This window comes from Sceloporus occidentalis, unplaced genomic scaffold, assembly GCF_023333645.1.
Source record: "Sceloporus occidentalis isolate IW3139 unplaced genomic scaffold, rSceOcc1.0.p SCAF_42, whole genome shotgun sequence".
Classification (NCBI taxonomy): Eukaryota; Metazoa; Chordata; class Lepidosauria; order Squamata; family Phrynosomatidae; genus Sceloporus; species Sceloporus occidentalis.
In genome coordinates this window covers 7,120,418-7,148,249 of record NW_028317022.1, presented here as the reverse complement: position 1 = coordinate 7,148,249, position 27,832 = coordinate 7,120,418, and the positions used below count along the sequence as shown (strand labels likewise).

Genomic DNA, 27,832 nt, shown 5'->3' with positions numbered 1-27,832 from the left:
TACATCTCCCATACTCCTCAGCCAGCCCCTTAGCTGAAAGAGCATTATGGGAGATGTAGTCCTGCAGCAGCTGGAGGGCCACACGATGGACGCCCCTGCAATATGGTGTCTTTTAGTCGCTTTTGATAATTCCCCTTAGATCCATTTTATTGTGACTACACGGGGAAGAAAACGTGTAGGGTCACAAATGGCTTTTGGGACCCCTAGAGGTTTCTTCTTCCATTTCTAAATCTTTCCCAATATAGCCTTATGAAAAGTTATTAGCTTTGATCAAACGCAACCATTAGTGTAATGCACTAATTTAATCTCCTACTTGAATCTCTAAGTCACGCAAGTCAGTCTCTGTGTATGTAAGCGGTACATATTCTCTCTGCTGATATTAATCTTATATTCTTTCTTTATTGATTTATAGCTACCATTTCACCTGTTACTTTTCTACTGTATTCCCTCCCGTTTATTGTCCTCTATAATATTGTTTCTTATCTGATGAATACATATTTCTCTCTTATTCCCATATGACCTTCAAACAGCCATCCATTATTCTCTCCTCTACTAATTCGTTATAAGACAGGGCAAAAGATCAAACATGATTCGATGTTTCACGGGAGATAAAAAGGCAAAGTCTGGATCAACCCAACCCTTTTCATTTGTCATGAAATTATATTTCTGAAACTTTGATGCTGTTAGTTCCCTCTCCACATCTTATTTCAATCAAATAATTTGTTTGGGAGTAGCAAGACCCTTCCACATAATCATCATACATTAGTTTTACTCTCAACAGAATGTTGGATAGAAACTTATTTGTAGAATTCTTAAGTGCATGATCTCATAATTTTTTTTTAAAACATCAACCGGGCATCATAAGGGGGCAGTTTTACGGTGGGTACTTCAAAAGAACAATCCAGCCGTCAGATGATAGTTGTGTGGTCTTTTTAAGTTTTCATTGCAAATGTGACGATTCTTAAAAATTAACGGGAGTGCTTTCTGTGTATGTACATTGGGATCTGAACATTTTAACAGTGACAAAAAATAAAACACATGCCAAAAAAGCAAAATGAGACACTTTACACTAAGAAACACTATATACAAAACAAACTACCTACCATAAAACGAGGTTAGCTACAACTCGCAAAACATACTGATATACCCTGCAGTATGAATTTAACCTGGAGTCTATAGTCAAAACTGATGCATTTTATTGGGTCAAGATATAAAAACATGTAAAGTCGCATAAGGTTTCAAGACCTTAACAGATCTTTGATAGGGATTGGGTGCACTAAGTATGTCCTGTTCAGGTTGTCTTCAAAGCTCAGTGTGTATCGGTGTGCCAAGTGACATCAAATCTAAATTTTTCTTAAAGATTCCAAAAAGATTAGGTGCATCTGAAGACTTTGACCACTGTTGCTTGTAAGAAATACACACAATTGCGCAATGCAGATAGGCGATACTATCCTTTCATAAGCATGTGTGGCTGAACTTCCAAAGGAAAATTTGGTCTATAATTGGCTGCAAGTAGGGTCCGCTGATAATTCTTTGTTGCAAAAACTTATTTATACAACGGGTTGAAATTTATCCACTCTAGAGCTGGTAGAAATGTAATGTAATACTCGTATTACATACGTAGATATCATTATTTAGTGTACTTGACTCCTTTAAACTGAGCATGGAGTGAGATCACATACCTAGAAACAGTCTGTCTATAACTGGGATTTCCAAGTGCTCATTGCATATATTAACCCCTTAAGGACAATGGGCGGTCCCTAAACCCATTGAAAACAATGCATTTTGAGCCAGTACATGTACAGGCTTTGTCATTAAGGGGCTAAAAAATGTTTTTTAAAGTGTTTCTCTCCATACTTGAATACATTATAAGTGTGCAAAATGTATACATTTATAAAAGTATAAAATCCTATTATAGGGAATATAGCCACCATAACCTGAGTTTGATAAGTTGGTTAATGCCGTGAGAAGGATGTAAACCGTGAACAACTGAAAACCAATTTTCCCAGCTTACTTGAAACCAATGAAGCTTACATCCTGCAGATCTATAGTTATTTAGGATCTGAAAAAGGCTATAATTGTAAAATGCGCTGTGAACTGCGAAGACCCATCAATGAATAATCCTATTTTACCAAAAGGGCTTTCATTATTCTTATTAAAATGAAACATTGTTGGATGGGGTAGTAGCAACCCTTGTAGAATTGCAGATGTTAATGTAGTTTGTTAACAAAAAATGGCCATGGGTAAAGCTAGCATTTTAAATCTAGCTGTTATCACAAAATAGCAACTGGTATTTTTAGGTAAAAAGTGTGTGTGTGTGTGTATTTATAAGAATAATAATCACTTGCCTGTGATAAAGTTCTGATTTTTTTTTAAATATAGGAAATGTTAATGATACAAATCTTCTCAGTGTTTTTTTTCAGAATGCCCGTGAGTAACAAACTTGTTCAGAATCTCTCTATGTTCTATTACTACAAACGTGTTGGTTTTGATAGTAACCAACCTACAGTATTCCCGAGATGCCTAGCCTAAGATAGCCAGTATCTATGTATTTACTTTACCTGTTTCTGTTCTTTAAGTTTCAAGCTTTGACATTAAATAACTATGAAAGGAGAACAGGTTTACTGTATCTTTAATAAAATCCATACAAAAAATGAAATATGGGCAGAAAAAAATGCCACAAATAAATGAAATGAAATGTTTTGTTTTAGTTTAACTTTATTTTGTAGAACATGCCTCTGCAACCTGCATGGTGTAGCCTATGTGGGGGGAAAGTCACATTTTATTATAGCTTGGCATTTGCCACTAACCTAATAAAATAAAACCAAAACAAAATATGTATCTTTGAAGTATTCTAGCAAGACTGAAGCCACGTATTCCTCTTTCCTTTTTTGAACTATCTTAACAAATAACCTACAGAATTATGCCTTTTATCATTCAATTTACAAAAAAGTCCCCAAATAAATGATATAAATACATCTGGAAATAGGAAATGACCCCGTTGTTAACAGAAACAAAGACAAGAGACTTTGCCCTTTATATTTCCTGGCAAGTGTCTTCTGGGTGTCTGTGGCACTGTCGCTAATGCTGTCTGTGTCTGGAAGAATTATTGCAGGTCTTATAGTTGATTTCACAAACCCATTGCAGCCTGGCTGCTAACTAAACCTTTTATATCTTTCTAAGTCAAAGGCGTTAAAGGGTGAAGACGCAATTTTCATTTTCTGGTCGGTGCTTTTAGTTAATGAAAACTGAGTACCGAAACCTAACTAAACCTTATTTTACAATGGGGTCTTCAGGAATATATATACCAGTGAAACACACTGGCTGTCTGTTTAATGCAGATAAACTATAAGTCCTCTAATTATTAGACTGCCACTCCCATAATCCTCTACCAGAAACAGTCTGGCTATGGGTAAAGAGAGTTATGGTACAAGCCAAAGGGTTTTCTGATGCCCAAGCCTTGCTTGACATAGCAGTAACAGTGACACACTTTTAACCGGCCCCCCACTGGCGCAATAATTTGCGTTGTAATTAAGGGGTTAATGAAAATGGAGGCACACGTGTGTTTTCCTACCTTTGGCAGGCTCTCTACAGGGGTCGGGGTTGGCGTCAGTCCGTTGCGTAGGAAGGAGTCCCCTTTCCTCTGCACATCGAGAACAAGCTGAGCCAAGTGGTTTTCCTGAAAGCGCGTCCGTTTTCCCAAAGCACCTAGAGGAAATGAAGATACATTTCACATTCATGTTCTGGCTGTCAGGGAACAGTTCCTGCATCAAGCTTTCTCTGCAGAACAATCCGCTACAGACAGGAAGAAAACTAGGCGCCACCGAGGCAATCTTAACCAGTTCAAAACCAAAAAGCTGAATGTACGGTACACAAGGACAGACTGCATCTGTAGCCACCATACACGCAAGATCTGGACTGAGCCACACGGTATTTAGTCACTATGCCCCTGAACCACTCATATGTACTATACAGCTCACCCCGGCACAGTGTAATGACACATTTATTTATGCAAGTTGTACACACAGACAACACCATATCATATAAGAGGAAAACAATTGTCTGTATATAATATTTTAAAGAATTTACAATTTACAAACAATTTGTATACATTTAAAGAAACGGAAAAGCAATCCTGATACAAAAGCCATTCTGATACAAAGTGAAAAGCGGTGCAAGCACCATAGCAACCATAAAAACGCTCCTGGCAACGGCTTCACTTTGAGGCATGATTGCTCTTTTTTTTTTGTCCCTAATGTTTGGTGGCAGAGACAGATAATGGGGCTGAAGTCTTGAGTGCATAGGGAAAATTAGGTTAAGAAATGACGTGCAAGGTGAAAGGAGTATTGTGTGGTGTGTGTGATAAGAGTCAAAAAACTTCCGTTAAAGCTGGGATCACGCCCTGGAATTATCATAAGGCTGGCAAAACCCCAGGCGTTCGGAACAAAGTAAGAACATATATAAGGACTGGGCAGCTCGTATTCACAAATGCCTACTTTGTACTAATTTACTATTCAATTTCAATAATTCGTTGTCAATTTTCTGTTTGCACACTCTTTCCTTTTTGGGGTTTTTTTTGTCGTTTTAGGTTTGTTTTTTTTATAGCATAAATGGTCTCCCTGACTGCATTATTATAATCATAAACAAAATATTTCCCAGCGAAAGAGCTAACGGAGAAATATCCTACTTTCCAATTTGATTTATTGTGACATTATTATCGATGGTTTTCAAATATTCCTGTAGTCTAAGCTGGTGTATGGCTTTGGGGCAAGTAGCCGCACATTTCACAAAATGCTACTGCATAATTTCCACAAAAGTAATATCACTGATGTGATGGAAGCCATTACGATGCCCTTTAAAGAGCAGAAAGTCTAAAGTAGCCTCATTCTGATTCAACAGCCTATACATTCTACCGCTGCCACCATAAAGGTTTTATAGTCGCTAACCAGTGATCTGTGAAAGCAGACCTTTGGTTCCCTTACTTACAACAGAGGGGTTATGTTGTCTTCAACGTGACTAGCAGCAAAAATTACACCTCCATGAAGTGATCAGTTTCTGGTCTTTTCTCCTTATGGAAGAACAAAAAAGTATGGTGTCCCCATTGACAATCCAATTTTAGATTTCTTAGGTTTGGTTTTATTGATAACGAGTACAGAGCTTTAAATACCCTTCCTTGAGTAAATTGCTAACAGAAGAATAGATTATGTACTAGGAAAATTCTTAAAGGCTTTTCCCTTTGGGACCCAAGGTAGAAGAGCATACATGTGTGCTCAACATTCTGGTGGTCAAAGAGTTAACAGAGTAGCAAAGGCTTGTTCCGCTTGGTAGATGGGGGAAGCATAAGCTACGGAGCTGCTCAATGACATTGTACTGTCTTGTCAGGAATAAAATCTGAGCTAATCATCTGGTTAAGCTGGACAGAAAAGAGCCGGTGCCAGAATAAGTAAATCAGAGATGTCGCAAGTGGGAGTATGTGCTGAAAATCTTCATAAGGGAGATGGTATTGCTGATAGAGCACTGCCCTAACGGTGTCTATTTTTTTTTTCTCTACGTCTATAAATCTTCATCTACCTACAGTAAAAATTAAATAAGCATAACGTGCACATTTAGCTGATTGTGCTATTTGTCTTGACTAATTACGATCAGACAGGTGCAAACACGTTGCGACGGCAGAATCAAAAGCTAATGTATCACTAAGCCCAGCTGAAACTATCCAAATGCCTCTCCAGGGTCCTGAAGATCTCGCAGGTCAGTGCCACGCGAGACTCGTTTGGAGCAGAGCCGCGTTCTGAATCAGCAAGGCTGATCATGTAATTGGGATCTCATTACAAAAAGATGGCCTGTATATATAGCAAGCCAGCATCGCTTATCTTTATTAGCAATTAGAACACAACCCTTACTCCTCAGCCTGAAGTCATCAAACGAGTAGCAAGATGTTGAAGGTCAATTTAAAATAAAACGTGAAAAAACAATGTCGTAATGACAGGTAATAATTATCGTTACATGATGGTTTTAATTGACCATAACACAGTGTTTCAATAGAGATTTGGGATAGCTCAGCTAGTCAGTGTTTACCACATCAATGGGGTATTCACTGTGATTTGAGATATGATAGATGTTTAAGTTAAATGTAAAAGACCATATAGATGTGCTGTTTTAAGAGAAGCTGTAGGTTCATTATGATGGCCTTTCTGCAGGTCTCTTTTATATATACTTAGATTCCTTTCTTCCACATTAAAGTGTACCTGTCGTGCAAAGTGACTCAAAGCATGTTAAAATGAAGGAATTTCAGGTTTACATTATGCTAGCCAATCAGTGCTAGCCAATAAACTAAAATTATATTTCTTAAATTAAATAGAAACCTTAATGCATGCATCACTGTTTCACTATTACTTGGGTACAATCATACATCGTGCATTAGAAATGACAACTAGAATATGGAGGGCCTGCTATAACCTGACCAGAGGCGTATCTAGGGTATGGCAGCTATGGCTCTTGCCATAGGCGCCATTTGAAAGGGGGCGCCAGTGAGTTGCTTTTAAACACTGTCTTTTTTTTTTTGGATGCAGAGGAGAGAGTGGGGTGCCTAGCAACGGCTTAGCGCCCCTCGTTCTCCCCTGCATCAAAAAAAAAAAAAGGACAGAGTTTAAAAGCCGCTCGCTGGTGCCCGCTGCTTCACTGCTGAGCGCCAAAATATGACATCATATTACGGCGCTCAGCAGTGAAGCAGCGGGCAGTGCAGGAAGACAGAAGACTCCCGTCGCTGGACCTCAAGGGGAGAGAACTACAAAGGGGGAGAGGAAGAGGGTAGTAGGGAAAGGGGAGGGAAAGGGGTTAGAAAGTGACAGGGGAGGGAAAGGGGTTAGAAAGTGACAAGGGAGGGAGAGGGGGTAGTAAAGAGTGTGAATTAATGTGTGGAAGCAGCATTAGATATTTGGACAGGGGTGCAATTTCAGTGCTTGCCATAGGCGCTATTTTACCTAGATACGCCTCTGAACCTGACACACAGCTTAGGTACACGTATCTATTCAATTAGAGTAATGTAAAGATTGCATTTTCAGTCTCTGCAAATAGTTGCCCTGGCATCTAATCATTAGTAAATGATAGATGATCTTTAAAATATCACAGTTTAGCATTGATTTGGAGGTCTTTACTTGTTTTCAAAAGATTCTTTTAAAGTGTCATAAGCCTTGTTCATCAAAGCAAAACTGGGAAGATGGTGGGGAAAAGTGTTAAATACAGCAGTATCACTTCATAGGGCAGTCAAGTATTAACATTAGTTGGTGCACTTTTAGTAGCTGGCACCTGCAGTAGGATTTTGCAAGTAGAATTTGGTCAGTTTGAGAAATCCATTCCTAAAGCTTTTCCTTCCACTATAGGTTAAAACTCTATGTATGCAATAGAAGGTCAAGAGTTTAAAAGTAAAAACTGTAATATTATTCCTTGGAGCCTCATTTTTACTTGTTAGTAGATATCCCTTTCGACTTAACATAGTTCATATATTGGTTCTTTCTGTTCTAACAACTTATGGATTTTATTATTCCACTTAGTTTTATATATGCCTTAAAAAGTTGGCAATTTCAGTATGTAGATAATAGGGAGAGAGGAATGTGCAGGAGAGTATGGATTATACAGAAATAAACCTTGTGTTTAGCTACAGAACATGTTAGAGCAGAGGCATTATTAAACACTCATCTGCATCCACCAGACAAGCCAGAAGAAATCTAATAGTTCTATAACCACCCAAGGGATTCTGGGTAAGCATATGCCTCTATATCCACTTTACACACGGATCTCTTTAGAAAAAATATCCTCTGTAGAAGACAGCCTTTAGACAAAGCCTGGGAAAGTAAAGGTGAAGTCTGGCGTTTTTAATAAATAAACTCATACCAACATGCTGTGCAGTACCATCGGTGATAGAATGGGTTCTGATAAATCCCTCAAGCATTTGATAATGTTAATGGAAAAGTATAAATTAAAAAGATACTCAGATATAGTATACATTAAAAGTGCTTATGATGACACGTCCCTTTAAACACTAGCGATGCAGGTAGGAAATACTGACCATCTGGCTAAATGGTGTGCAAAATGAATGCTTAAAAGGAAATATTGATATGGTCCAACAAGCATCACAAAAACCTTTTGAGGAAACTAACCAAAGCTGACCTCTCCCTAGTATGCTATGGCATTGGCGATCGTATTCTAATATGGAGCAATGTTTGTCTTTACTTGCAATTCCACACATGGCCACAGGATGGATTCTGGGATAAGATCTCAAGATGAGCTTTGTATGAATCACCATCTTGTGACTGCTTGTCTGTTTTAAGCAGCATCATTCCAGTGCTCATTATGGACTTTTGGCTACAACATTACTTATATTAAACAGTCCAGCTTTCATTTACAGGTCTAAAATAAAAGAGTCTCCTCAATACACAAAGAAGATACCTTTTTCACAAGCGCAGTCAGTGTACATTACTTATTTATGTCTCTCCACATCATAAGGGTGGAGAAGATTGTGGATGAAATGTAATTTCAACAGTTGATAGCAATACAAGAGGCAGAGGGGCACGGATTAAAAAGGGGTTTGCTTGCTAACCAATAAGTTTGTTAGTTATGTTAGGTTAGGTTTAACTATCAAGATCACATACTTTTTAGATCTGAGATAAAACCATAATTGAATATAACATTGAAAAAAAAATCGTATTAAATGCTTTGTTTTTCAGTTGTTAATATTCATATTGTCTAGCTCTGATAAATTTCATTTTAATTTTCATCGATTGGCGAAACTTAAGCCAGTGCTTACATCACATAACCACAAATATCTTGTGGGGGGGGATTCCAAAGTTTTAAGATGGTGGTAGATGTAGTAGTAAGGTCAGTAATAAGATGGTGGTTCATAGAGCATAACAGATGAACTTTTTGTATAATTTGAATCAAAAAGAATAGGAATTAGGTTTAGGGGTAATTTTGGTTTAGGGATAATTTTGAATGTGATGGTTCACATTTGAATATGGGAAATGTATGAACAAGAGGTCCTTATCTAGAACCAGAGAGGTTTACTTTACAGTGGTAGAGGCTAATACAGTAAGAGAATTTAAACATGCATGCCATAAAGCAATTCTGAAATAAAGACAAGACCAGCGAATTACTAAGATTCGAGTCTTTACATCATGAAAAATGGGCAGATTAGGTGGGCCAAATGGCTCCTATCAGCTATCAAATTCTATGTTTCTATAAGCTAGGCCACCCCCCCCTCAAACTTCCTATTCACTTTACATATGGAGGAGATGAAACACCAGTGCAACAAAATGCTGGCACATTCGTCAAACCTCCATTTTTTAACAACAAAATTATTTTTAGCTTTTTGTCCATTTTATAAATGTAATCATATAATGTACAATGTGATAAGATTTTTTTTTTCTTGTATAAACAGAATAAAACACTGCCTATATGACCTCTATAAATATTGTACTGGAAGTACATGTGAATAAATAGTTGGTAGGCTGTATAAATGAATACATGAGTAATCATTATCTGGACCGGCGTGGAGACTTCTAACCATTTCCAATGAATTAACATATAAATTCTCCATATTACCATGCATAACATTTAATAAAACAGAACGCCTTTCATCGAATGCCTGGCATGTTAAAAAGGAACAGTTGTACAAAATGTGTTCCATAACAATAATGAACGAGAATTTGTTCCATTTGGTCCAACAAGCCTTTTCTACACTCTATGCTAATAAAAAAATAGAGAATTCCATGACTGGGGATTGTAGTTTAAATGAATCGCTGGAATGGGACATTGAATACAACTGGATGAATGATTTATAAAATAAATATGTATATGGGTTCCTTAAATTTGTACAGTGTAGAAACTTGCCACTTACATTGGAATCCCTGGCATACCAACGTTGGAAATTTAAGTTGGTCGCTCTCTGTCTTCATTCAGTTCCACAAGATTCTGATTTTTCTGACATTATAAATGTTATTCCTATGTTAAATAAATAGTGGATTGTTTATCCTGTTTGAAGTTAAACTGTAAGTTTGCCTATTCGACAAATTAAATAGGTATGGAACTGTTGTGGTTTCGGATGGAGACTGGTTGTGATGGGTCAGGCTTTTATAGGGCAGGAGCCAGAGTAAATAATGTTGTACAGTCTTGGGTCTGAGTGCAGTTATTAAGGTACAATGTCCTATTTTGACATGTCATATTTTCCTTATATATGCCCCCATCTGTGGTTTTTTTACAGACTATATTTATAAATAACCTAAAATTACACCTAACTCAAGAAAATGTTTTTTTTAAAAATTAAAAAAACATATAGACCTTGTGAAAAACCTGTTGCTAGTAGTGAAACAGAAAAATAAAATGTCATAGTAAGATAAATTCTGACTTTCATATCAGAGAATATGTTCCACAGACTAGTACTAGCAATTCATTATTCAAAATGATTGCTAAATTTACTTGGCTGTCAAATAAAATTAACTTCACAGCAAAAGAAGTTTCACTAATCCATACAGTTGACAAAAATATGAATATAGGCTTTCCAAAAAGGTTGGGTTCATCACAATAACAACTACACACCAATGAATAGTTTCTGACATATTACTTGGATCCCAAACACCAACTAACACAGGCACAGCACTTGGTTCCCATAGCATAGCTCTCCCAAGACTTGTATTTAATGAACTCCAATAGCAACAAACAAAATAATTTAGCTTTGCTTAGATTACTTCTCAAAATAATTTTGTAAAAAAAATACAAAAACACTTAAGTAAATGTGTAGAGCCTTAAAACAGACACGGGGGAAATAACCCACTTCATATATGTCCGCCGCGAGCTCTGTAGGGAAGGCATTTCTAAAAGTAATTTTGTTCACTAGTTTCCTGACTGAGCAAACACACAACTGGTTTGAAACTGGTTTTTCAATTTCTATTCGTGTGGGTGTCATACCTTACGCTTTGGGAATGGAGCACTGGATGGCTGTAATCTCATGGTCTGTAAGAAAGCTGTATTAATTACAAATAAGTTTTCTTTACCCTATAGGGTTTTGAGGAACTCTAGTGCTAGGTTGAGCTTTAAACATGTTTGCTATGGTGATTGCACTAAATCCACCATCTTGCATCAGGATTGAAAACCTCAAATGTCTTTAAATATGATATTCACTCATGGATCTATACAGCTGTGTTTGACTATCTTCCCCAAATGCTTTAAAATGTTTCACATTTCAGAATCCTTTTCTTTAATAACCCGTGTACATTCTGAAACATGCTGCACAGAGCCAGAACATTCCTTTCCAATTTCGCCATGTTCGATTAATTCAAGACATCACAAGATCTACCACCGTGCCTTGGCAACAGCACTGGCTACACTAATTACGCCATGTACACAAAGTCTTAGTGGTCCTAAAACTCTTTTGTAAACTCTCCAAAGGGCCGTTTATACGCATGCCATCAAAAAGACTATAGAGAAATCAGTATCTATTTTATGAAACAAAGTTAAATAAAAAAAGTGATAGGTGTTTACAGTGCCACAAAAATTTCAAGTGAAAAACTATTAAAAATCTAGTAAATGAAAAGTAATCTTGTAAATGAATGCATTTATTTTATAGGAGCAACATAGCTACAAATTAATACGTGATTTTCAAAATTCTTGATTTGAGAGAGCTGTTCTCATAGTGTCTATGTCCATCCTAGAATGACCAGATGTCCTTATTTCCAAAGGACACCCCCCCCAATGGAGAATTCCATTCCAGGTTATTAACTGTCCCAGGAAATGTGCCTTAAGCTCCTTCTAAAGAATAAAGGCAAATTGTATTTATGGATTTATTATTAAAAAATAATGGTAAAAATTCAGAAAAAAAGACATTTTGTAAAAGGCTGAGTGGTTGATTTATGTATTTTTGTGATAGATTATCAAACATAAATAAAAACTTACCAGTGAGAAGAACCTCTAGTTTGGTTATGCCTTTAGCTGTTTGGAGATGTTCCTTTGCATTTTTGTAGTCGTAATAATACAGACACGTATATCCAAGCTCTAGGTGAAGTTGTACAAATAAGCCCATGGAATCTTCTGTAAACAAGTTTTCAATTCCTTTAACTGGAAAAATAGGACAAAAAAATAAGAAAAAAAGTATAAGGTTTTTTTATTAAACTAGAACAACTAGATCAAAAACATCTGGATCACAGCCTGTAGACAAAACAAAAGTTCAATCAAGATTTTATCTTGGGTTCCAAGGATGTACTCCATATCACCTGAAAAATACAATCTGATTGACCAGGAAGAATAATTAAGCCTTAAATTTTAAAAAAACATTATAAATATGACATTTCCTCAGTGACTGTGCTATTACTTATTCTACAGGTTTCCTAGCAAGCAAACAAGGCAAGTTTGGACTGAGTGGGCTCAAACTCCTCTTCTTGTTTAGGATTCAGGAGGACTTTCCTGATGTTGCAGACAATCTGTCTTAACAACCTTGGCTTAAGGAGCCTAGCGTGCGGATCACAGTTGTTAACTGCAGGTTTGCAGGTCTAATACAGCAATCAGGGGTATTTGTTCTGCTCCATTGCTCCTTAAAATAAAAAGCCTGTTTTTTTATTTGTTACATAACTCCTTTTATTGCATCTAACCCTAATGAATGGCATGTCCTCCTCTTATAATTTAGGGCAACTGTGGCCAAAGTGAGAACTCTCAACATAGCTTGAAATGTTTTGACAGACCAGAGCCAACTGGTCCATCTAGTCTTTTTCTTTTTCCGGCCAGCTGCAAGACCTCAAACCTTACTCGGTGCTTGGTCCAGTACTCTTGTTTCATGCTCAGAATAGCGTTATGCCTACCTCATTCATGTATCACTTTAATTTAAAGATCGTTGCACTTTCCTACCACCATCTAAGTGTGGATCTTTTGACTATACACTTGTTTGAGCAGGACACCCCTCGCTCTTCTGTCTCTGTAAGTCCAAACTGTTGTGTGATGCACAACCCTTTATGTTTACTCATTGTACAGCACTGCAGAACAATATAATATTAATAACAATAAGATTGCATCTTAGTATAACAACATCAAGTCTATGATCCTCTAGTTTTAGACCATGCATTCTTGTCCCAATCCTTTTAAATATTTTCCCTCTGAACTTTGTTGAATCTCTTTATGTATATGAAGGTTTCTAACATGTCCTCCTTCAAGCTATATATGTTAATGCTGTATACAACCGTGAGTATGTATATGAAATATCCTTCTGTACACTGTTATATGGAATGGAGATTAGAGATTTTATATATTTACTAGTATATATTTATTATTATATTCACACTTTGTTTATGATTCTAAAAGTAGCAGACTTGAGTCTTCAGAACAGAACGTTTTGTCCCAAAACAGCTGGAACCTGTGTTTCCACTTAGCATGATTCTGGGGGAACACAAGCGCATGCCCCTGGGCTAACAACTAAATAGGGTAAAGATATATGTGTCTGGGTTTAGAAATACTGTTCTTCCTTCATTTAATGGATGTATCTTTGAAAAATGAAGTGGAAATATGATTAATTCCAGCCATGCTGACATGAACTACAGTGCTGGGTCCTTAACTTTGTACAGCTGTGCTGACATCATTGTTAGTTTAAAAGAAAAAAACTTTCTACATGTAGTCAAATTCTAAAATACTTGACAGAGAAAAAAATGTCCATCACATGCTGTACAATAAACAACATACACATACATACATCATTGGAGCCGAGTTTAAAAAATGAAAGGACATAATGTAGAATTTCGAGTTTATATTTAAAACATGAAGAGTTGATGACTTACACTAAATAAAAGAAGGATTAATCCACCATGTCAAATTAAAAAAGGTATTTTATTATTATAAAGCAGGGGTTCTCAAACTGCGGCCCTCCAGCTGCTGCAGGACTACATCTCCCATAATGCTCCTTCAGCTAAGGGGCTGGCTGAGGAGTATGGGAGATGTAGTCCTGCAGCAGCTGGAGGGCCGCAGTTTGAGAACCCCTGTTATAAAGTATTGGTACAAATATGGATCATCAATAAGTTTTGTTTTTGCACTGCTGAACAGGTCATGATTTCCTTTTGTACGGCATTTACCGTTGGACATGGGTCATCTTTAAACTAGCTTCCCAGTAACCTCGTAATCTTTTACTTATCACAATGGCCCAATGGACAGGTATGAGAATTTAACAATGCCATAAGCAAGGTAAGCCCTCAAGACTTGTTTAAAGAAAGGAAAGTGAAAACAGATCCTTAAGTGAAGACCCCAGGCTCAAGAGTTGATTTTATAATTTTTCCTTGTAAAACGTGACATATATTTCACCTCTGAAACTCCATAAAACGGCATCTGCCTTTTGCTCTCGTATGGTGTCTATAAAAGTGTATTGTGTGTCTCTGAAAAAAAAGAGATTGCATTCTTACATCCTTCACCCACTAAGCTATAAATACAATTTATGGTTTCTATAATTTATAGTTTCCTATTAGAAAGGAATATATGGGAATCTGTTAATACTGGCATTAGTCATTACCATCATCCACCATATCCTATCAACTTGTCTGCATGTCCTGCTCTATACAGGACTGACTTTTCTTCTTTATGCACCACCAGAGTACAAGCACTAAATGGAGGCAATTAACATAATATTACATGACCCCGCAGTAGTAATGCTGTAGCCCCCAGGTCCTGCATATTGTGGCTGGCTCCTAGGTCAACACAAAATTTGTGGAACCCAGGCTTAGATAATGTAAGCAAGAGCCATACGATAAATGTCAGATATCAAGCCGCTTTGAATACAAATATAAAATATGGAATCAATAAAGGATTTAGGTAAAGCAGTGAACTACAACAACACTGCAAGCTATGTATTAACAAGAATTCTGCTACAAAGTGGTCAAAGTAATGCAATTACACTGGTTGCTATAGTTCCTAGGGCATCATGGCATTTTTTTTAATTATTATTAATTTTTTTTAACTATTTGCTCCATTTGCACTTTATCACCACAACACTTTGAGCAACGTTAATAGGAATGCAGTAAAGAAACTCATTCAGTAGTTGTTGGGTCTGGTAACTTTTCACATAAAAGCAACCGTGCCCCTATAGTGAGTGTTTAGCTGGTTAAAACCCAGTGCCTGGCCTGTACACTGGAGCTGGCCCTAACCCCTACTGGGTTACTTTGGCCTTTTCATCGTGTGCATGATGAGCAGGAGATAGGCGAATGGTCCGTACAGTGTCTGTGGCATTGAATTGCCCACCACAGGCTCCAGTAAATGCCCACCATGAATACTGTTGGTGCCTACCCCTGATGATGACCTGTCTCAACTTGTGCTGTGTAACAAGCCACCTCCAAGAGCTTAAGGTAAGAAATTTAAATAGGATCATCCCTGATATACACTAGAGACCATCACAAATTGAATTACCTTTATGATAATCAATGTGACAACTACAAGCTAAGTGCCTAAAGCCAGGTGGTTTATTTAAGACTTTTAGCTTCATATTTTCTCCCTGTCCATCCTACATTCGCCATTGTTCCTCTTTAAACTCGCCCAAACCTGTATACCTTCCTGACACCCGTATTGGTAAATCTGATCCCTATTCGAGTGACATGTTCAACATATGTGCTTGTATCTTCATGACATCATTAACATCTGGTGTATTTGGAAGAAAATGAGAATCCCGTTGAAAAACCTGGTATTTTTAAGAGCTATGCTTGGAATAACACAAAGAAAAATCCAGGCACTTCCAAGACATTGTGTACTTAAAACGCAGACACTAGATATGTAGTAAAAGTTGTTATTTCTCTGATTTGTAAAATACTGGAAAATTAACCTCTTGCCTATTAACTGTAATTCCTCCGCCCTTGCTTTCACAGATAATTGAATAAGGTAAACAGCTCATCACTTGTGCTAAAAAATAGATACCAATAAAGAATTGCTTACTAATTGCTTGCAGGTGAATTCACAAACTACATAAAGAAAAGAAATGGTCCCTTATGTGTTTTTTTAACCTTGCAGAGACAGAACCTTGTTCATGAATCAGTATTTTTAAATGTAAATATCTTCACTTCACATATCTGTCAGATTATATATGCTATAAAGAAAATTGATTGGTCCAAAGGTGAGACCTTTCATTGCGCCAACATAAAAAAAGATCTAGAGTCATGGTTAGAGGTTATTTCCTCAGATGGAAAAAATATATGTATGTACACACCCACACACACACACGTGTGTGTATACTGTACAGGTGTACCAAGGGCTAAGGACCTACTTAGGAACAGGACTCGCACTAAGCGGATGTAACACTTTCCTAAATTCTACATTTTAATGCATATGATCATGGCTGGGAAAAACTTGTTTGTGATAAGTGAAAAATGAGTGGACACGCAGGAAATCTCCCATACTGTTCTGGGTTCTTCAAGCAGAAATGAAGCAGGGAATGCTTAAAGGCTTGGGTATTGTGGGACAGGGATAAATTGCATCCATGTGCAATGATTGGGAGGGTAATGATAAACAATTATAAAAAAATAAACATGATAAATAGCAATGACAATTAATATAATGATAAAAAAAGGTTATGTTCGAATGGTATGCCACTAAGGGGTGGGTTTCCCCCCCTAATTAGTAAGTATTTTTGTAGGCCTGCATGTAATAGCTGTGAGATCCCTTTAACCTTACGTTGTGGCATTTAACAAACATTTTACACAATGTCTAAATTAGTCTTACAGCCACCCTTGGAGGCTTCATACATTTAAGACAAAAAGTATCAGTTAAATAAAATCACAATACAAATAAGCAGAAAATAATTACAATAAACCAATAGATTATAAACTTGTTTGAGTAGGGCCCTCCTCACTTGTTGTTTCTGTAAGTCTAATTCTGACTGGCATTAATGTAATCAATGTTAATACAAAAAGCTGTAATTCCACAAAGCTTAATTTTTCAAGTTGCCGAACATTTCCACTTCCAACCTTTAAATCGGGGGGGGGGGGGGGGGGTTGATAAAATTACACATGTTTACATATCAATTTCCAACACATACACTCCACTGAACAAAGATTAGATTGTCTAGTTTGAGTTGTATGTAGATACATATGTGCAGTAATGACATACCTACACCCAAAGGGCACATGGGTAGAGGAAAACATATGTAGGTAACTAGTTCTGATTGTAACACAAATACATTTTTTTCTTTTCAAGTGATCATATAAAACAAAACATGCTTTCCTTTTTATGATGAAATATCCAGAACAAATATTTCACTTAAACCAAGTCGATTTTCCCATTATTTATACACAGTGGGGCCCCTCTACACAATTGCATTCTACCAAACTGCATTATATACCACTAAGGGTCTGGGCAAAGTGTTAATTTTGTGATGTTCTAGGAAGAAGAGTAATGGGAGGTTCAATCTAAAAACAAGCAGAGAGGGACATCAATGGCCGATCAACCAGGTCAGAAGAATTTGAGATGCTGGCAGGGATAAAAAGGAGGAAACTGTTCTAAAGTCCACCGTGGAGGAGAATGTTTTGCCGAACTTGCTAACCTGGCAATAGGAAGTGACTGACAGTCACCTTTATTGGATTGTACTGAATGAAACTGGCCAGGTTCCTTGGAATATCAATTTGCTAGTGCCATTTCAATGATGTCATTGCTGCACACTCCCAAACAGAAATCTAGCTCACCACAATCGTTTTCATGTCAACAGAGCCAGCAATTGCAAAATCTGAAGTTAGTTTTTAGAAAGCATTAGGTACCCTGGCACAGATACAAAAAAACCTGAAATTTATCTAACATACTGTACTATACTGAAATAATTAAAATTGATTAATGTCATTAAGTCACATTAAGCCTTTAGATAACAAATACCATCAACAGTGGATATTTTTACCACAAGACTGATAAAAACATGTTTCCTACTAATAATAACCCTATCGTTGCAACACCATGGCAATGGTTTCATGCCATAAAATGTGACAACTCGATCCTAGAAGTACCAGTACAATTGAGCTGGACCATGATGATTAAAAGAAGCCTTTTAACTATACACTGAAACATGGCAAGGTCTGTGTGACATTAAGAGGGGAAAATACATAGTCACATTTTAATATGTTCCACCATGCATGAGGACTAACATATTAGGGGTCAAGGTTTCATAAAAAAAAAAAGATATATAGAAAGTGGAGCCAGTATTAATTAGGCTTTTAGTATATCATCTCTAGGATCTGAGTAGCTGCTTTCCATAAATTATGGACATTTACTGTAAGAAATAAGGATGAATAAAGGGTGACGGGGTGTCTTTGCTAATTCACATTAGCAAAGGTTATCAAAATTCATGCCTTTTGATGAGAAAAAAGAGAAAAATTAATTCTCAAAAAAGTCTCAATCGACAAAAAATAGACAAAGATTCACATGAACACCAAACTGACCATCAGGTCCTGTGAAAACCCAACGTAAATGTTAATGCATCCAATCAGGTGTTGTATCACATTTACTAGTCTGTAAATATAATCAGTGTGAAAATTGATTCAGTGACGGAAATAGGTGAATGAAAAAACATCCTAATCGGAGAGTTCGTGTGACTCTTTCCCCAACTCTACATGGTACCATTCATAATACTAAACAGACAAAATGATGTTTTTAGCATAAAATATACAATCAGGGGCGTCTAACATGTGGCCCGCTGGACACTGAAGTGTGCCCCGCATGAGATCTGTAGCGGTAACCATCAGGGGTGTCCTGACTGCTGACTGAGTCTCCCTATATTCTCCGCCGACCACTTCCACGTTTCAGTCTCCTTTCCAGCAGCTCTGCTTCTTCTCTTGCCTTCTCCCGGTGTCTTCTTTTTTTTGTCTGTTTCTCCATGAACTAGGCCTCCAGGAGCACTTCTGTAAAAGGGAAGAGACTCCGGGTACAGCCCCTCTGCCCGAGGCTCTGCCCTTTTGCAAAAGTGCTCCAGGAGGAAGAGGCAAGAGGAGAATCTGAGCTGCAGTAAAGGGATGGCGGAGAAGGTAGGGACACATTTAGAGAATGAGAGGATGTAAAAGAAAGTAAGAGGCAGAGAGAATGAGAGATTGGCAGTAGAGGACTGCATTGGGATGCGTCTCAAAAAACTTGCGAGCGCGAGTGGTTTTTCAGGTGTTGCGGATGGGAGTGGGCGATCAGACAACGTACCTGCGGGTCCCGGTAATCCTGCGCACTCCCGCAAGGCTGACTTCGCGTTGCTCCCTCACAGCGTCTCTTCTCTTCTTTCGCCCAGGAACCCAGGGGAGTCACATGAATTTACATCACTTCGCGTGACTCCACTGGGTTCCAGGGCAGAAAAAGAGAAGAGACGCTGTGTGGGAGCAACGTGAAGGCAGCCTTGCAGGAGTGCGCGGGAAATCTGCAGATCAGGTAAGGGGTTGGGCAGGATTGACCACATATGTTGCGGGAGCGGGCGGGATTGGACACATGTTGCGGGAGCGCACAGGAGTGGAACACACATTGTGGGAGCGGGAGGTAATGGTCAGAAATTCAGCGGGAGCGGGATTAAAAAAAACAGTCCCACGCAGGGCTCTAATTAGCACTGTGAGCGAACGTACGAGTGAGAGAGTGTATGAGTGAGCATGTGAGAGAGTGAGTGAGTGTGAGAGAGTAAGAGCACAAAGGCATGACTGGCATGAGAGAGTTAGAGTGAAAAAGCAAAAAAATGTAAATGATGATGATGGGAGATTGGAGTTATGTTGCATCACCATCAATGTTTGGCTCAGTAGATAAGAAAGGGAGTTATGCAGTACCACTGTCGGTGTCTGGTTCAGTACGTTGTGATTGGAATTATGCAGTACTACTGTCTGTGTATGGCTTACTATAAAGCTAGGAGTTATGATGTACAATTGTCTGTGTTTGGCTTGCTATATAACAATAGGAGCCATGTCGTAGCACTGTGTCTGGCTCACTATATGATGACAGGAGTCATGATGTATATTTTCTCTCAATGAAAAAGGAGTGTGGCCCAGGCACACATGAATTTCTTATGAAGTGGCCCATTGCAAAAAAAACCTAGACACCCATGTTATAAATCAGCCTTATGTGTATACCTCAGCAGCATACCTTCGCCTCCTGTGATTTGCACTATTATTTAACACCTACTGGTGTTCTCCAGTCTATTAGTGGAATCTGATTGGCAGTGGCAGGGTGAGAGAAGGGACTTTATGTATTTAACTGTTTCTATCATATCTTACATCTCTTTTCTGATCACTTGTATCCTGAAAATTATTTTTTGGACTGTCTTCAGAATATCAATATCTAACATAAAAAGGGGCACTTCTAGAGTGTACACAGTATTCCAGATGATAACACCAACTATCTTTTTTTATTTTCAATTATATGCAGCCTTAGTCTTTACATCAATACATGTTTATATATGAATAATATAATTATATATAATCTGCTGACCATCACTTTAGACCACCCCATGATTTTTTTTTTAAACTATTTTTCTCGAGTTTAATCTTGGCTTGAGTCACCATACCCAGGAATTAATGACTACTTTGGTAGAGTTGCTACACTCTATTGTATCCTTCTTACATTGTAGTATTGGCAGATGAAATATTGGTTTCCAAAACAATTTTTATCTAGTTAAGCATTTGTTGGTTGAATTAATAGTCGAATTCTCCTCAGAAAGCGTTTTCTTTTATTTAGATCATGCGCATAATCGAGACAAGGCACACAACACAACAAGTCGAAGCGTTGTCTAATTACATGTTTGAATTACAGGGTTTATATAACCTCTTATCTACTTCTAATAGCATGCATCATAATGATTGGTTACTTTTCAAGCAAGTTACACCTCTTTAAGCTGCATAATTAAGTATGGCCTAGACTTGACCCTTTGCACATATATATAGAACAACATAGAGTAGACGTGTTGGCGTGAACTCGTGCATATATCATAGACTACACATTCCCTGCTTTCTTATGTCTTTGTCAGCAATAATATTTACGATAACATAAGCATTTCTACCCCAATACTCTATCTGATGAATAAACATTGGATAAATACCAAGCCAAGCGTTACACATACAACAGACATTATTTGGGACTGTGGATATTTAAATAATGCATAACATATTGTACAGTCATACCAATGTCTTACATTTAATAAGCGAAAATAAAAAACTGCTTGCAAATATTTCACAGGCACTTTCCACTATTAAACCTGTCAAACTCCTGCTTTCGGGACATATGATTCACAGCTCCTTAATCAGTATCTGAGTATCATTCCTGACTCTGAAAGCAAGTGTCTCTGATGGTCTAGGCATGACCTTCGAAAGACAGGCAGCAGCCCGCAGCTGTGAATAATTCCTTGGCTTTGCCTCACTTGAAGGCTTAGGCATTCCAAAACATACCCATCTGCCTACCCAATTTTCTGTACCAAAAGCCAAATCTACCACAAATCTACAGTGCCAAACTGGAGAATGTGGACCATCCAAGTCATGCATGGCCATCATTTCTTATCAATTTGTCGTGCTTTATAAAACACCCTTTATATCTGCTGGATGTAAAAAGAAAAAAGGCATAATAATGAATGGAATAAAACAGATACATTTTAGGTTGCTGAACTATAACGATAAGTGTCAAACAGACAGAATGCAGATCCCAAGACTGGAAGGACAAAAAGCCTTTTAAAAGTAACCACTCACACATAGAATGCATATTTTGTACTTGCTTTTTTCAAAACTCCAGACCCTGTTTCATTCATGGGTGCCAAATAATAAGCCAACAGTTTTAATTTAATGTGCCTGTGCCAGACATAAGCCATGACCTACCTCTAAATATGGGACTGATGCCAAGACAATAAACCATTATCTGTAACTAATTTTCTGTGCTGCAGGCTTCTTATGACAAAAAAAGCCATTATCTCATAGTCTCTGGCTTTTCAGGGACCAACAACAAAAATCAGATACCACAGAAAGCTAATCTCTGGTTTTAAAGGGGAAGACCCATTAAGCTTGCACTTTATTAACAAACTACATATAAACAGTGGCATTTCCTTTTAAATTCCAAATTAAAGTTACATCAGTCATTTTGAAAGGGGTAAATAATATGTGAATTAGTAACATATTGTCACGTCACACTACCGATTACCTATGTCCAATGTGCAATCAACTGCTGATTAAGGCACTGGTGGGTATTGGGCATAATTCATATCAGTGTGTTAACCTCTTTATGCCTCTCAACATTTGTGAAAAGAGCTGTTTCCCAGAATCACTGGCCTCTTTCTACAGGCAGGGGATCTGCATTTGGTTGAGGCTCCTTCCCACTCCTACTCTACTCTCCCTTAAGGAAGTCTTGAGTTAACCCAGCCAATATGCACAACTAGCCCCAGCCCTTACATTGCTGGCCCGTCTCCAGTCAAAGACACCCCTCAAAAGAGAAAAGCCTCAGAGTAGCCCAACCAGGGAAGTGTCAGGTATGACAATTAGATGGTATAAACCACAGCCTGCCACCATTACTGGCCAGGAGAGACCATATTGGTCAATGATGTCCTGTATATCACAGAACTACTTTGATCTCATTTCATTCGCAAGTCCTGGTTAAACATTAAAACGATTTTACCAAAGGAATGTTAGACAAAAACATATTTATTAATCCCCTCATCCTTGGCAATCATTAAAAAATCAGTGTGTTTTCTGACAAAACCCCTTCCGTTCATGACTGATAAATCAAGAGTATGGGATTTAGCAATAACTCTGGAGAGGTAAAGTATCACTTGCAGAAAATAGATCATAGCCTTGAAAGCCTGAATCCTCGGCTGGAGGCCAACATTTACACATCTAAAATGAGGGATAATATAAGAACGATGAAATAGTCTCAAGAAAAACTGGCAGAAAACTTGCCAGGACCTAGAAAGTAGCACAATAAATCTCACTAGTTTCTCCCGGACATAATTATTTCGAAGACCGGGAAAGAAAATAAGAAAAAAGATGGCAATTCAAAGTGTAATCTATACAGTGGTCAAGTTATCACCAAATATTGTTCTAGTAAGGCAGACACAGCACTATATGATATATGATAAATCCTCCTTGGCTTTTTTTTGTGCAGAGAGAGCTCTGTATTTTTTATTCTGTATCTGGTACTTGATCTCTGTCATCGTGAATTCTCCATCTCCTATAATAATGTCTCAAGAGGATTGCATTGTTTCTAATGGCCACCTTTGTTTGAATTATGCATGTAGGAAAAATATTTTTATACTTTAGTTATTTTGCTTTATACATTTGCTCCTGGTAGCACCACCACCGTAAAACTGTTCTTATTTATTACATAAGTTTGTTTGAATTAAAAAATCCTTTATACGAAATGTAGTCAGATATCAAGAGAGTCTTCCTGGGTTACTTAGGTCTATTCACAATAACGTATTTATGACAAATGATTTTTTTATGTTTGCACCATTTTTGCTTCTAGACTATCCTTTCAAACACTTTTCCTTTTGATATCATGACTTAAATGTCAATTATTTATTATTTTTGCACCATGTTTGCTCTTTTAGATCATTCTTACAAATGCCTTTGCGTACCATTACCGCTACAAGATCAAATGTCTACAGAAATTGAAAAACCAACCCCCGTTTCTAATTTCCTTTGATTAGAACACTGCTTAAGGGTAATAGAGGAATAATATAGATTTTTCATGCCTCCATCTTAATCTGGATATTATATCCACAAAAGTATAAAATATAAATACATGTAAGCTAGAGTTATTTAAAAAAAAGTAATCTGTATGCAGGTTTGACATTTGGAAACCACAATTACTCAACACATTTTTTTAATAAAAAACAAAAAAAAAAAATGTTTTTCTTTAGTTCATACCTTCATCAATGCAGGTTGTAGCAACAGCAAACAGCTCAGGAGACCTCTCTTCCAGTAACTGCTGATGTATGTTCACGCATCTTAGGGTCCAACATGGTAGCAACTGAAAGGGAAATAATGAATTATACCCCAAATGCTGTTTTATTCCAAAACAATAACTAGGCTGACTAGGCTGGGCTTTTTCTTCTTCTTCTCAGTCTCCATATAAACCTATAGGATTTCCTTGTACGTATTATGTGGCCTATTATCACAGCTTTATAAAATACACTCTCTCTCTCTCCATGCCTTGCATAATGTACAAGTGGCAAGTTGTCTACTATAAATTTACTTTCTATTCTATTTGTTGTTTGCTCCATTGTTTGATCCATTCAACAGGGAGAAGATACAGCCTAATCAGTATAAGAGGTTAGGACAGCAAGAAATTCCAGAGACAAATTTGGACATCATGAGTCTTACTTCAAGGACTCAAATGGACCTACAGGAAAGGACCAACACCAATAAGCATAAAGCAAGGGTAGGCAACCTTCGGCTCTCCAGATGTTGTGAACTACATTTCCCTTGATGCTTTGCCAGCATTATGACTATAAGAGCATTATGGGAGATGTAGTCCACAACATCAGGAGAGCCGAAGATTGCCTACCCCTGCGCTAAGCAAATATACAATCTAAACCAGGGGCAGTAACCAACTTGTGCAGATGTTGCTGAAAGGATCTCCTACTGAGCAGCAACCTAGGACTACTACCTGGCTACCACCGATCCGACCCATGAGTTGGGAAAAGAAAATGTTGCTTTTCTCAGGGGTAATGGTTTACGATGCACTGTAGCATTTGAAGCTAAATCCAGATTGTTCCAGTTGATACATTTGAACCCACTATAGCAGTTTAGAGACTTTAGCAGCCCCAGATTGTATGTGTTATAATTGCATATTCTGGCAAAACAGATATTATCTATTAAGTGTTAGTGCATTCTTTCAATATTTTACTGTTTTGTGATTACAGCTCTAGTATCAGCAAAGTGAGATGCAAATCTCAAGCGATACATGTAGACATATTTTGCTCTGTTATTTTCTGTTATCTCAAACTTATACATATAAGCCGGAAGTAAAGATCAAAGTAGGGCTGAAACAACTAATCGATAAAATCGATAATAATCGATAATGAAAATCGTTGACAACGATCGTTGTCAACGATTTTCATTATCGATTAGTCGAATCGATTTTTATCGATTATAAAAAGAGGGTTTTTTCAGAGCAAATGCTCTGAAAAACTCCTCTCCTTATATAATCCGACCTCAAACAGAGATCGGATTATAACACTAGAATCAAGATCCCCTGCAACGCTGCAGGGGACCTGGATCCCCCTCACTGTCGGCCGGTCTCTCACTTCCGTCTCTCTCCCCCCTCCCATACACCCCTCTGACTCCTCCCCCCTCCCATACATCACTCTGCCTCTCTCCCGACTCCGTTACTGACAGGCACTTTCACTGCAGCTTCATAGAAGCCTCAGCGTAAGTGAAGTGCAGTAACGGAGGCTGTCTGTGCGCATCGTGCAGACCCCCACCGGCTGACAGAGAATCATCCTCTCTGTCAGCCGGTGGGGGTCTGCATCGCACAGACAGCCTCCGTTACTCACCTTCACTTACGCTGAGGCTTCTATGAAGCTGCAGTGAAAGTGCCTGTCAGTAACGGAGCCGGGTAGAGAGGCAGAGCGGTGTATGGGAGGAGGGAGGAGTCAGAGGGGGTGTATGGGAGCCACCCTCCAATACACCACTCTGGCTCCTCCCCCTCCCATACGCCACTCTGCCTCTCTACCCGGCTCCCTGGTGTCTTCTGAACCTCCGTTGCTGACAGGAGGCAAAGTGGAGTATGGGAGGGGGGAGGAGGCAGAGTGGAGTATGGGAGGGGGGGAGGAGGCAAAGTGGTATATGGGAGGGGGGGAGGAGGCAAAGTGGTATATGGGAGGGGGAGGAGGCAAAGTGATGTATACGAGGGGGAGGAGGCAAAGTAGAGTATGGGAGGGGGGAGGAGGCAAAGTGGTATATGGGAGGGGGAGGGGGCAAAGTGATGTATGGGAGGGGGCAGAGTGGTGTATGGGAGGGGGGAGGAGGCAGAGTGGAGTATGGGAGGGGGAGGAGCCAGAGTGGTGTATGGGAGGGGGAGGAGCCAGAGTGGTGTATGGGAGGGGGAGGAGCCAGAGTGGTGTATGGGAGGAGGAGGAGGCAGAGTGGAGTATGGGAGGGGGAGGAGCCAGAGTGGTGTATGGGAGGAGCTAGAGTGGTGTATGGGTGAGTTATAGTGGTGCATGGGGGGTATTATGAACTTCAGGGCATATAGGGGGTATAAGGCATATCGATATTAGGCATATCAGGGGGGCATAAAACATATCTGGGGGTAAAAGGTATATCAGGGGGCTCAGTTGCATATCACTGGCATATAAGGAGTATAAGGCATATCAGGGGGCACAGTGGCATATCAGGGGGCACAGTGGAATCTGGCATATAAGAGGGATAAGGCATATATGGGGCCAGAGTGGCAAGCTGGGGGTCAGATGTGCATAACCAGGGGCAGTTTGGTAAATAAAAAAAATTTAAACAAGGCTTTTTTCTCATAGCTTTTATTAAATATGAAAAATAGTTAATATATGAATTAATATTTACTAATAACTTTGTATTAAAACCTAGTTTGAGAAACACTGTGTTTGGGTTCTTGTAGCTTTTATTATTATGTCAGTAAAATAAGAAGGTGAATAGAGAGAGGCCATTGCAATAAAGAGATGAAAGTGTAAATTGTACATTTTTTATCCGATTAATGGAAAAATTAATCGGCCAACTAATCGATTATTAAAATAATCGTTAGTTGCAGCCCTAGATCAAAGTCCTATACAACAAGCAAATGTGCAACAAATTAACAAAGTACAAATGGCAACATTTAGAATATCTTTTACTATAATGGAAAACAAACTTTTAGTATTATTTATTTATTTTTACTCTCTTATATTCCGCATCAATTCCCTACGGTAATATATAATTTATATATATATATATATGTGTGTGTGTGAGTTTTATTAAAAAAAAAGACTACTAGATATTGGGAAACCACATACATTGTCCAAGAAAAAAAATACAAACTAAATCACTCGTACTTTCAACCCAGGTACAGCTTTGCTAAATTATCAAACAAAACTTGTCAAGAGTCTTTATAACTCTTTGTTAGTTGGTTAGGGTTAATCCTTTGTAAAATATATAACCAAAACAATGAAAGATTATGAAAGGGGCAGTTTCATGTACCAGAGAGCCATTCCAAAGAATAATGCATATTTAGAGTATTTTTGGAGTACTTTAAAATGCACTCTTCAAGCTTAATTTATTTTTTGCTTGAAGCAGTGCACATACTGAAATTATTAGAGTGCAGAATCCTCTTATGCATTTGCAAAGGATACATCAGGAGAATTTAAAGGGTCTCCACAGCTATCATATGCATTGAAATACCTCTTAATGTTTAATTTATGGTGTATAAGTGTACTCTATATGTACAGCGGCGCAACACGTCTATCTGTGAAATATACGTTTACGGACAAAGGTCATCTCTGTACAATGCTGCCCCCGCTGGGATCTTTTTACAGTGAAATACAGAAACACTGAACTACATTTTTGCTACTACATTTTTTTCTTATTTTTGACATTATTTAACAAAAAATCAACCCTTTTACTTCCTCGCATATACCCTTTCCTTCCACTGACTCTGTTCTCATAAGTACACAGACATCAGCAGGGAGCTTCTAAACCCAGAAATCACTCTGCTCATTCTCATACACTTTGGCAAACACATTATTACGCATTTCTCATTAACTGATTAATTGATAGACTTGCATGCAGAGCTACACAGAGCTCATCTCTCTAAGCTCTACCATGATCCAGGCCGTATCTCTGATTTTTCTACAGATATCCTTGGTGTATGGATGAATTAACTCAAATCTTTAATATTTCAT

The 27,832-nt window shown here is 38.1% G+C and overlaps 1 protein-coding gene across 1 annotated transcript in view; it reads right to left on the bottom strand.

Moving 5' to 3' along the window:
* The window catches only part of LOC149289951 (tetratricopeptide repeat protein 27-like), a 154,354-nt gene that overhangs the window by 89,936 nt on the left and 36,586 nt on the right, over nucleotides 1-27,832 (bottom strand). Inside the window, exons 7-9 of the mRNA XM_089490160.1 lie at nucleotides 23,847-23,949; nucleotides 11,944-12,105; nucleotides 3,575-3,708 (exon numbers count right to left, since the gene is read on the bottom strand). Coding sequence (XP_089346286.1) covers nucleotides 3,575-3,708; nucleotides 11,944-12,105; nucleotides 23,847-23,949 — 399 coding nt within the window. The remainder of the gene's footprint in view (nucleotides 1-3,574; nucleotides 3,709-11,943; nucleotides 12,106-23,846; nucleotides 23,950-27,832) is intronic.